At 47.5% G+C, this 12090-nt stretch overlaps 1 protein-coding gene across 4 annotated transcripts in view; it reads left to right on the forward strand.

The window, feature by feature from the left end:
* The window catches only part of NEIL3 (nei like DNA glycosylase 3), a 33124-nt gene extending 23286 nt beyond the window's left edge, over positions 1–9838 (forward strand). For all 4 annotated transcript variants that reach the window (XM_081128136.1, XM_081128137.1, XM_081128138.1 and 1 more), the window contains 3 exons: positions 1238–1658; positions 7402–7573; positions 9370–9838. In XM_081128136.1, the coding sequence (XP_080984262.1) occupies positions 1238–1658; positions 7402–7573; positions 9370–9552 (776 nt within the window). In that variant the 3' untranslated portion in view covers positions 9553–9838. The remainder of the gene's footprint in view (positions 1–1237; positions 1659–7401; positions 7574–9369) is intronic.
* Positions 9839–12090: the final 2252 nt, after the last annotated feature.

Below are 12090 nucleotides of genomic sequence, written 5' to 3' on the forward strand. Positions count from 1 at the left end.
GTGCTGATTTCATTGAAACCCTGCAGAATAACTGTAGCTCACAATTCCGTGCATTCGGAGAATGCTAAACCTCAGAGGAAACCTGTACCTGTGATTAAGAACCATCTCATCCGTGAGGCCTCTGTTGTGTTCCCAGGGTGCTATTTTTTTCTTCAATTAGAGATGAGAAAGTTCCTCCTTGACTTTGGGACCCACATTGTGTCAGCTGGTGGATCGGGGTTTCGTTCTCTGGGCCTGAGGGCCGCTGTCCCCCTCGCACAGAGCAGAGGGGACCCCGTCACCTGTTTCTGCCTCTCCCTCCTCAGTGTCCCCAGCAGAGAGCCTCAGAAAACCAGCCTTAGGTTCCCACATGTACCTCAGCACTCTGAAATGCCTTTGCACACCTTGCTGTTTGTTTTTTTTTTCTGAGTGTGACAGATGCATATTTTAACCATAAGATAGAATATATTACAGTACAGATTCCCAAATCCTAGGATGCTGTGCTGAAACATTTTGAATAATGCTAAATGTTTACAGTTTATTTTTGTTGTTAATTCTCAACCCAGGATATTTTTTCCCTTTATTTTCAGAGAGTGGAAGGGAGGGAGGGAGGGAAGGAGGGAGGGAGGAAGGGTGAGAAAGAGAGAGAGAGAAACATTGATGTGAGGGAGACACATCTATTGGTTGCCTCTTTCATGCATCCTGACTGGGGCCGGGGATCGAACCTGCAACCCAGGTCGGTGCCCTTGACCGGGAATCGAACCCGCAACCCTCCTGTGGAGGGACTGACGCTGTAACCACTGAGCCAAACTGGCCAGGGCGTCTTTTCTTCCTTTTAATGAGCCCCCACTTTGTCTTGTCATTCACAGAAGCATTCCTGACCAACTAGAGGCAGCCTCTTAGCTGCCGGCCTAAAGCTCTTAGCGAGGACACCCCCCGTCCCCCTGCTTCAGCCCTGCGGCTGACGCTAACAGAAGCGAGGGCTGAGTAACCCCGAGGTGCTTAAACATAATGTGAAGCAGGTGCAGGTCTGTCTTAAACCCAACTCTGGGTCCCTCTGAGTTGCTAAAATGCTGCAGGTTGTGCTTCCTTCCCTAATGGAGATTAGTCATGAGCGGCCCGGCTGACTCTGTTATGAGTTCTACATATTAGTTCACTGTGATCAGGGAACTAAGGGTTTTAGTCAAACAGAAAGAAGTTTCCAGTGCTCAATAGCATATCCACAGGAACACAGCAGAATCACTTCTCTCTCTCCCAGACCCGGTGCCCAGGACGGAAGGCAACCCCGCTGCCTGCAGCAGCCGGCTGAGGTTCCCCTGCAACAGCTTTGGGAAGCTGAGCACGGACCTGAAGGTCAACAGGAAAACGGCATTTGGCACCACAACCCTCGTCTTGACCGATTTCAGCAATAAATCCCGTCCTTCGGAAAGAACAAAAAGCCCAAACCGGAGGATACCAGATGGGCGGTTCCGAAGCTCGCCTCCCTCTGCCGCCTGTCTGAGCGGCCGGCCTCGCCCCTCCGAGGGCGCAGGCAGCACAGCTCGGCCACCTGACGGCGAAGGCCCGCCACGCGCCGCGTGCCCGCAGCCCGCGCGGCTCAGTCCAGCCTGCGGAAGACCCGGAACAGCCCGCTGCTCACCGCCGGGCCCCCGGAGGCGCAGCCCTGGGCCTCCTAACAGGTACGATGACCTTGCTCTGGACGGCACCGGACTGGCATTAAGTCTTCAGAAGGCAGAGAGGCCGCCCTCGGCTGAGGAGGCTGAGCGGCTGTGGTCACGTCGGCCACGCCCTGAGACGGGACAGTCCTGTGCCACTGCCCTGTCCAGCTTATGATGTAAGAGGGGGAGGGAATGGAAAACAGAATCCCCGCAGCCCTGACAGGCTGTGCTTTCCTGGTTGTGACCAACTTTGTGCTCAATGCAGAATATTTGGGAAGTACAGAAAGAAAAATGTTTAAGTGGCCCGTGATCTCACCGATTATCAATCACCACTGTTAGCGCTTTTTTTTTTTCAAATTTCCTTCCATGGAAGAGCTTTTCTAAAAGGGAGACTGCCCTTCGTAACCGGTTAGTGAGTGTCTTCTATTCTAAAGAGGGGGCTCTGAGATTTTTTGGTGACATTTCTGCTAGAGAAAGTGGCTGCATCTCAGACAGCCATGCGGGATGGTGTTGTTTTGTTTCAACCTAAAAGGCCCAAAGAGCACGTGTCTCTGAAATTAAAGAGCTGTACTTCCAATTAGTGAGCACTACCCACCTTTTATAAACAACCAGCGCATCTCGGAGAAGACCCCAATTGCTGTCACCAAGATACAGAAAATTCAATAAGTGTCATCTCTCATTCCTCACTGCTTATTGGCGGCTGCTGGCGCCGTCCACACTCTGTCCCCGCCGCGTCCCCACCGCGCTGAGCCCCTTATCCGGCTTCCCGACCCTCCCAGCCTGCTGTTAGCCTCCATCGGAGACATCTCTCCATAGATTTCTTTTCCAAGATGTTTGTTAGTGGTTGGCAGAGGGGGGTTTCCTTCAGAAAAGAGATGCTGTACATTCAGCATTTTTTCTTTATTGTTGACAGTATTATAGATGCCCCCCATCCACCCCCTTTTGCCCCTTTCCACCTGGCTCCTGTCCCCCACCCCCTGTCCCCCCCCCCAGGCCTTCACCACACTATTGCCTGTGTCCATGGGTTATGCACATATGCATATAGATTCTTAGGTTAATCTCCCCCCACCCCCCACCCCTCCTTCCCTGTGGGATCCGTCAGTCTGTCCTGAGCATCCATCCTGCCTCTGGGCCTATTTCGTGCGTCAGGTTATTTTGTTCATTAGATTCCAGATGAAGGGGAAGAGCCTTCTCCCCACACGTCCTGTCAGGGGACAAGCAGAGAGTCAGTGAGGGTGGGTCTACAGCACTCAGAGGGGTTCTGGGTGCTGGGGCCTGATGAGCCCCACCTGGTTCTTCCTCTGGGCAACCAGATAAGGGACCTCCTGGGACACGCTCCCAGACAGCCTCTGGGGATCCTCAAAGCTTCACAGGTTTCCTAGACAGTTTTGGTGAATAGATGCTTCTAAGTTTCCGACCCCAACTCTAAATTTACCGTCAGTTAATCTTGATGATATGTCCTTGACTGACTTTTTTTAAAAAAAAATTATTTATAATCATTTGTAACAACTGGCTCAACTTTTGTCCACAATACTCTCAAATGATAGACATTTGGATTAAAGTATAGGGGAGACTTTGACTGGATTGGAGGTCCACCACCTTCTCATTTTAACCCCCACTGATGGCTCATGGTGAACGTTCCCAAAGCAAGGAGCTGGCTGAGAGTCTGGGCTGGGAGCAGTCCTGGAGGAAAATCATTTTCAAACAGCCTTTTCTGTTCTGCATCCTAAGTGGAGAGCAGTAGATGCGATCATTTTAAAAAGTGTGGCATTTGCTGCACCCAGATGAGCTATCCCGGCATATTTTCATTTCCTTGGTGCTTTGTAGAAAATCTCACACAATTTAACTAATGAATTGGGGATTTAAAAAAACATTAATGGAACCTTAAATTTAAATGATTTCTTCCTAAGCTATTAGCAGCAGGGTCATGTGATTAATCACAGCTCTCAGCCTTGCTTGTGTGCGCGCGTGCGGGATAGAGAACCTCGGGCTGAGGCTCTAAACCAGTCAAGACCCACAGCGAAATAAATGCCGAGTGATGGGCCGCATTTACCCAGCAGCCCCCACACCAGCCGCTTCCCCAGGACACGTCGCAAATGACTGTCCCTGATTTCATTTCCTCCTTGTGTGGCAGCCACAGTGTCCGTCTCCTGGACAAGATCCTGAGCATGAGCTCCCAGCGTAGTAGCTTAGAGCAGGTGTCCACTCGGAGAATCATAACTGTATGGTAACTAATTTGCTTTTGTTCCCTTAATCGTTGATCTCATCAACACACGTGGATGTGGCCTGTTTTTCAGATTGATCCTTCGATATTCTTGAATTTTATCCAGCTGGTGGATTATAAGTTAGACGGTGGAACCAGTTTTTAGGCAGTTAAGAATAACGGCTGGAGAGTTTGAAGCCCTTGTTCCACTTACTGTAAATACAGAACAAAACACAGAAATACGATTTTCAAAGGACAGTGTGTTTTAGGTTAAACTTTTTCCCGAGCTGATGCAAAGTCTCATGTGATGAGTGAAATGAAACTAAAGGAATCACTGACTTTTCTCGCATCTACTGCTACCAGGGTTTCCAGAGTTCTGCCTCTAATCACCAGGGAAACACTGACACCATCCCTGCTTCCGGGTCACCTGTTAGAATTGTCAGCCCCCAGGGATTTCAGAACCACCTGGGTCAACCCAGGATGAGTCATTTAACCTGTTTTAATTCTTGAAATACCACTGAACCATAAAATGTACATACAGTGAGACTGATTCATTCAAAAATAATTTAGACAATGTAAAATCAGTTAAACCATGATAAGCTGATCAATGAAAAATTAATATTCATTTTAAAATTACAAACCTGTGCTGGATAATGTCCTTAATAATAGCTTTTATCTGCTCTCTGTTCAATGTTACTTGTTATGTTTTAATTAATAAGTATTTATACTATACATCAAGCATTGCTCTGGGTCCTAATGACTTCTAGCCAAGCAAGCTGCAGCAGCAGGGCCAAATCCAGCTCACCGCCTGGTCTTGTAAAGAAAGTTTTATTGGCACACACCTGTTCCCCTTGGTTGCCATGTTTTCCTGGATGCTTTTTGTGCTACAACAGCAGAGCTGAGTAGTTGCACCAGAGACCATAATACCCACAAACTTAAAATGTGTATTATCTGAAAAGACCAGCCCACCCCTGGTCCATTATATTAATAGACCATTTATAACCCAGTGCTCACATTCAAAGTGATAGTCCTAATTATCAAAATAGGAGCTTACCTAAATGAATGATCGCTACAATTTAGAAAATTTTAAAATAGTCATTGAGACAAAGAAGGACCAAGATGTCCTCAGTGAATCAGAACATTTAATTATCTTGGATGATGTTTCCTCTCATAGGATTAAGATTGTGCGTATATAGAGCCGATGTGGTCACAGGTGGCATCAGCATCTTGGACACATTGACTCCGTTCAGTGCAGCTTCCCAGGCATGTGAATTACCTGGGAATGTTGCTCACCTGTGGTTTCCAACTGGGGCGGGGCTGATAATTCTGCAGGTCTCAGGAGCTCCCTGGGGATGCTGGTGCTTCTGGTCAGTGGACCACACCCTGAGCACCAGGATAAGGTAGCTTGTGGCTGTTTTCCTCTTTAACTTTACAGAGGAATGGGATACAGAAGTGAGGAGCCTCCCGGAGACGAGGGGCCCTTCCTCCCCCCCTCAGCCCCCCCCCCAGAAGAGCTTGCTAACCAGAGAATCCCCCCTGCCCCCAGGGTGTGCGGGACCCTGGGGGTTTCTACGTTGGGGCAAATGGGTGAGCAAATGTCTCGTTATCTCAGACAGCCTTCAAAATTACTTGCGTGTGTCTCTTTTAAATCAGCATTTTATTCCTTTCTGTTCATAGTTTAAAGTCCTTTTACGTCCTTTGAAAAAAAATAAAAGCGCGGTTTGAAGGCCACTTGCTCCAGTGTTGAAATCCCTTGACCGCTCCACAGCCATTCAGATATTTAGCTTCTCTCAAAGTTTAAGTTTGAATATTGCCTCTTTTTTGGGGGGGGGATGAAGCGGGGGCGGGGGGCTTGTGGAAAAGAGCAGCCCGTTTCCCTCGGCTTCCCTATTTCTGGTTGGGATTACCCCGATTCTAAGAGATAAGCCACCATCCCGCACCCTGAAAAACTTACCAACAAGGCAGTTGTGGGCCAATCTCTCGGCCATGATTTCCTCGCGTGCCTGAGGCTGCTGTCCCCCACCAGTGCCACTGCCCGGACCCGACGGCCTCAGAAACGCCCCCGAACCTGAGTCCATCCCAGACGTTGGAATGTTTGAGTCCATGTGAAGCAATATGTTTAAGCTCCCGTTTTATCGATGAGTTTAGACCAATTTCATCACAAATCAAAGATCTCTTATATGTCAAGTAAATCGCAATAAACCCAGGGAAAAGATCTCCGGGCACTTTAGTGAGCTAGGGCGTCTTGAGGCATCATTACAGGAGCAACACGCAAAGAAGGCCCAGACGGGCCCCCTGAGCCACAGTCCACGCACAGGGTTTCAACCATAGGAGGTGGGAGAGACGCGTGATAAACTCCATGAGCTACTCAGCACTGTTATAAAATAGGCTCTGTGTCGGATGATTTGCCCAGCTGTAGCTCACGTGAGCGTCCGAGCATGTCTGAGGCAGGCTTGGCTCAGCAGCGATGTTCGGTAGGTCAGGCGTATTAAATGCATTTTCGACTTAGAACACTTTCAGTTTATGATGGCTTTGTTGGGACCTAACCCCATCGTAGCTCGAGCACCTGGTTTAAATATCAAGGAAAGGGGAACTAACTCCCTTTGATTTATGAGTATTTTTAAAAATTATTTAAGAATATTTTGTTCCTTCAAAATTAATAAAAAATGAGAAAGGATGAACCTTTTTATCATTAAAAACTTGCAAAGTAGAGGTATTAGGAAGAAGGACTTCTGGTTTTAATTGATGGGAGCTCCTTTTCTCTTCAACTACTATATTAGAAAGAATAACTTATAACGGCATTATGAAAAATATGCAAAATATTTAAAACTTAAAAATAACCATGCAGCTCCTTTTCAAAGAGAAAGATCCACTCCCGCAGCTGCAGGGCAGGCGGCCTCTGGCCCTGGCCTCTGTGCAGAAGGGACCTGCAGGTGCCCCCGAGCCTCCCCGTGGGGGAGACGCAGGCTCCCGGCCTGCTTTAGAGCACGCAGGTTTCTGGTCCGCAGGCCGCCTGCTCCTCGCTGAAACACGACTGCAGCTACCATAGCACCCCGATCCCAGGAGGCATAGAAAGCTGTTTGTAAGTGGACGGTGGAAGGAGGGGCTCCTCTGACGAGTCAGGGACATTGCTGAGAGTTTGCCGCCGGTGAGAAAACACAGGAGACTGGGAGTCCAGCCACTCTGCAGTGTGAGAGGGGGAGCTGGACTTGAGAATACTTTAGAGGAAACAAAAGTGGCCCCACGAGTGTTGGGTAAGAGAAGAACCTACCACCCCAAATGAAAACTGACCCAGTTGGCTGTATTGCACCCGCCGTTCGGCTGGGTTTTTATTTACAGATTTCAATGACCTGCTTCAGGTGCACAGGTCTATTTGGAAGTAAATTAGACTCACCTGGGAAAACCGAGCATGAAGACTTAGCAGTTGTGTAATCACCTAGAGTTGACCATGGTCCGCTCTTTGATACGATTTATTTGTGCAGGTGGGTTCTGTGGGGTAAGGGGCTGCGAGTGATCCCTTAGCACCATCAGTTGTAGTTATTTGCTCACCTGTCCTTACAGTGAACCTCAAGTGAACAGGACAGATGGTGCCTGTGCGGCGGCTGGCAGCCCGCGCTGCGGCAAACACCACCTCCCCTGCGCCCTCCGCACCGTGAGCAAGGCCGGCGAGAACCGGGGCCGGCGCTTCTACGCCTGCCCTCTGCCCCGGGGGGCGCAGTGTCGGTTCTTTGAAGTAAGTGTGGGATTTATCAAGCTCGCTATGCGTGTACTGGAGTTGAACGTTTCGGTTATTGAAATGGAGCTCATAGCAATCCTATTCCGGTTTCCCCTATAAATTTTAAATAGCCATGTTGACTCAATCTAAAGCCTGCTTGTTGAATAAATTAAAATCAAGGAGGCTCATAAAAAAATTAATCAACAATAGCTGTTGTATTAGTAGAGTGTCTCCTCTTTGTCACCGAGTATGGAAGTGGTGCCCTTGGTTTAGAAAGGTGGGAAAGCACTGAGCAATTTTCCCAGGTGGCTAAATAATTCAAGATTCGGATTTGCTCTTCCTCATTTCGGCGCTGTTATCACAACCTTCAGCGCCCGCCCTGGGTGGAGAGAGGTACGCCGGAAAAGTCATTCACATGCCTGGATTTACAATAAACGTAGCGACTCCCCCAGCTCGAGTTTGACCCAACAGAAGCGATGGCACAATAGCAGCGCGGATGTAGGCGATTCCCCGCCCGGTTTGGTCTGTGCGTGGGCCCCTGAGAACAGATGTGAGCTGGGAGACAAGAATCAGGTCCTTGCTGCCCTGGCCGGTGTTGCTCAGCAGTTAGACCGTCAGCCCGTTCACTGAGGGTTGTGGGTTCAATTTCCGGTTAAGGGCAAGTGCTTGGGTTGCAGGTTTGACCCTTGGCCTTGGTCGGGGCTCATGCAGGAGGCAACCAATCGATGTGCCTCTATCACATCAATTCCTCTCTCTCCCCCTTCCTCTCTCTAAAAATCAATGGAAAAAGTATTCTTGGGTGAGGCTTAACCAAAAAACAAAACAAGAATAGAACTGGGTGCTTCTGGTTCTTCTCACTCTGAGTGTGACTCATGTTTAAAGATACGTGTTTTCCAGCTGCTTCATCTGGTCCATAACCCAGCGAAGGAAATCCGGGTCTGTTTCAGTGCTGGAGCAGAATGTTCCGGTTGCCACATGGAAAGAGAAAGTATCTGTCTTCAAGGGAGTAGCTTCCTAAGGAACTTCCCAGGGAAAGCTTGATAAGGATTTCAGGTCTTTTTTTTTTTTTATATATTTCTTTATTGATTTCAGGGAAAGGAGAGGGAGAGGGAGCTAGAAGCATCAATGATGAGAGAGTCATCAATCAGCTGCCTCCTGCACGCCCCCCCACCCCCAGGGGTCGAGCCCACAACCTGGGCATGAGCCCTGCCCGGGAATGAACCGTGACCTCCTGGGTCGTAGGTCAGCGCTCAGCCACTGAGCCAGGCCGGCCGGGCTGACTTCAGATCTTAACCCCTGCGCAAGATTGACTCCTACTACACGTATTTGCTCCTCGGGAAGCATTTATAGATGTAACGGAGGAAATATTATTAGCAATATTAATGTCACAGCCTGTTTTATACCTGTCTTGTGTCCAAAATTAGTAAGAGTAAGAGGAATACACTGGAACTGCTCAAACCAGCTCCAGTGATTCCGCAGGGACTCGTTCTTTTCTCGAGAGATGCAGGAAGTTTAGTGTTAGAACCGTGACAAATCTTTGACCTTAGTTTTACCTAAAATGGATCTATAGCACGGACACCGTGTTTGCTTTACAGCAAGACAGAGGGAAGCTCAGGATTATGGTGATTTTCTGTGTGATCCAAGCAAACCTGTAAGACGCGCTTCTTATAGGATATGAGCTTTCTTAAAGGCAGCAACTAATGGCTTGCATGGGTGTTATGATGTCACACTGACACATGGCACTCAGCAGAGGCGCCGGGCTCAGCCCCGTGTCTTTTCTCCTCCGTCTAAACCCCGCCTCTCTGTCCCCGTAGTGGGCAGACCTGTCCTTCCCACTCTGCGACCACGGCAAGCGCTGCCTCGTGAGGACAGTGCTGAAGATGGGACCTAACAACGGGAAGCGTTTTTTCGTGTGTCCGCTTGCTAAGGAAAAGCAGTGCAGCTTCTTCCAGTGGGCAGCCAGCGAGCCGGGAGTCGACGTTACTCCAGGACGCTAATATGTTCTCCTTCCGCAGAGTATCTGGCAGTTAATCTCTTCAAACAACATGTGGATGCCCTTTATTTTAATAGGACGGTTGTAGAATTTCTACGGCACATTGTAAAGCTATTGCAGCGTTTAAGAACTTCATTTTTTTATGCGGGCCGTCTTTGCATTCTGTGGCCATGTGTATTTTTTGCGTTGATGAATGCTATCGGCGTTTCATCAACTGTACAGTGTATTACACTTAGTATGTATATTTAATGTGTTTATTAATGACAATAAAGTATTTTTAGTATACTCTCAGTCTCTTGTAATTTCTTGCAGCAAGAAATTATTTGTTTTAGGAGAGGATTATGTAGTACAGTAAAATACTAAGCTATCCTTTCTGAAATGGGTAATTTTCTCAGGTATCGCCGGGACTCAAAATACGTGATTGCAGGTGCTTTTTGTTTTCTTAATTTAAGGAATAAGAGCTCCATTATGGAAAAGAGTGTTTTCTTTTTTAAAATTTTTCATTCAATTCAACAAACACCCAGTTCCTTTTAGATGCTAGAGATATGCCAAACCCTGTGTAACGTCACGTGCGTTTTCGTGGAAATGTGTGGTGGTTCAGAGTATGGTAGTAACGTGTGAGAACAGAAGTCTGTGTACCGTTAGGAGAGACGTTGCTTTAAATTTTTCTGATGTTAGTTTTACTGTTGATCCGCCTTTAGGTTCTCTGACTATCCTCTGTCATCTTTATTCTACTATTGGGACCAACCAGCAAGTTGTTTTTTTCGATTTCGATGATGGTAGTTTTCAGTCTTATTGTTAACACCTGGTTCTTTATTATAGTTCTGTTTCTTTGTTGAGATTTTTTTTCATGGGTGTCAAGAGAATTTGGAACTGATTCTGGAAGGGCATCCGTGATGACCGGTTTAAAATCCCGTCGGGTAATTCTAATATCTCCCTGAGCTCAGTGTTGTCACCAGGTGGGTGTCTTTTCTTCGTCACCATGGTTCTTCTGGTTTGGGACAAGATGGGTGATTTTTTATTAGACGCTAGGTGTTTGGTTATCATGTTAGGAGACTCTAGATCCTATTGAAATCTTTCATTCAGGGGCGGGTGTCCTGTTCCGGTTGAGTGTGTGGGTTCTGACCTCACTGTGGGCTTTAGGCCCAATGACAGTTGAGTTCTCAGAGCCCTGGCAATGGGCTCCCCTCTGTGGCTCCTGGTCACTCCCTCTGGTGCTGTCTGCAGGCACCAAAGGTCTGGCTGCCTGGTGCCTTAGGCCGCCTCGTGCAGGAGGGTGTGGGCAGGAGCCACGGTGCCTGCGTCTCCTTTTGCCACCAGGTGAAGGGAAACAGGTATTGTCATTGTCCCACAGCTGTGGCACCAGGACCCGGCTGTCGCCTGTTCATCCTTGAGCCGAATGGTCTTCTGGAAGATGCTCCATGGTCGGCTGGTGCTCCTCTCTTTGGAGTGTATCTGCCTGTTTCTTGGTATTTGAAACCAGTATCATACGAATATATGGAGAGGCTTTTAATCACAGGGAGGAAAACTGAGAATGCGATAGAAGGTGAAATTAGGGACACGGATTTTAAGAGCCACTGTTTCTTGAGCCCTTAATTTTTGACACCTGCTGACATTTTTCAGGTATTATTACATTTAGTTCTCCTGAGCACCCGTGAAATCGGCTTTTTATTGTCATTGTTATGCAATGTTCCAGTTTAGGAAACCTGGCTTGGTTGATGGGGGTTAGGTAAGAAATAAGCCCTGGACCCCCAGCCCCTGGTTAGAGTGCGTGTGCGTGGCTCTGACCCACACTCTGAACAGGGGGTTCTCCTCCCCATGTGCTGAAGAGGGGCTGTGCTAGCCCTGGCCCCGTGGCTCATCGGTTAGTGTCGCTCCCATACACCAAGGTGCGGGTTCCGTCCCCGGCCAGGGCACGTTATACAGTGAAAGCGTGAAGGAATGGATCCACAAACCGATGCCTCTCTCTCTCTCCCCCTCCCTCTCTCCCTTCCTCTTTTTCTAAAATAAGTAAATAAAAATTGAGAAAAGGGGCTGTACCCCAAATCGCATGCCTTTGATATGTATAAGTATCTAACATATGCAGATGAGAATAATTGTGGTATAAAGATAAGATTATGATCATTTTTACTCTAAATTTTTAAAAATTTTTCTTTTCAATTATAATTGACACACAATATTATTTTAGTTTCATGTATACAATGTGGTGGTTAGACATTTATGTAATTTACTAAGCAATCCTCCCTAAGTCTAGTACCCATCTGACACCCTACATAGTGAAACAGTGTTGAAATTTCTATAAATTTATTTTAACTTTCCACTACTTTCTATTGCTTTTATTTATTTAACTTCATTGGAAAATTTTTTGATCCATTATTTTCATGTACTTTCTAGTAGTACCGGTCCTTCCAGGTCACTGTTACCGGCAAGTTACTGTGTGAAATCAAAGAGCACTTTCCCTTTATTCTTTGACTCCTGTTGGCTCCCCTGATAGAAGAGTAGTGAGGGACAAAAAGGACAGGACGTTTAAAAGAGATGCAGA

This window comes from Miniopterus schreibersii (assembly GCF_964146895.1).
Source record: "Miniopterus schreibersii genome assembly, chromosome: 2".
NCBI classification, from domain to species: domain Eukaryota; kingdom Metazoa; phylum Chordata; class Mammalia; order Chiroptera; family Miniopteridae; genus Miniopterus; species Miniopterus schreibersii.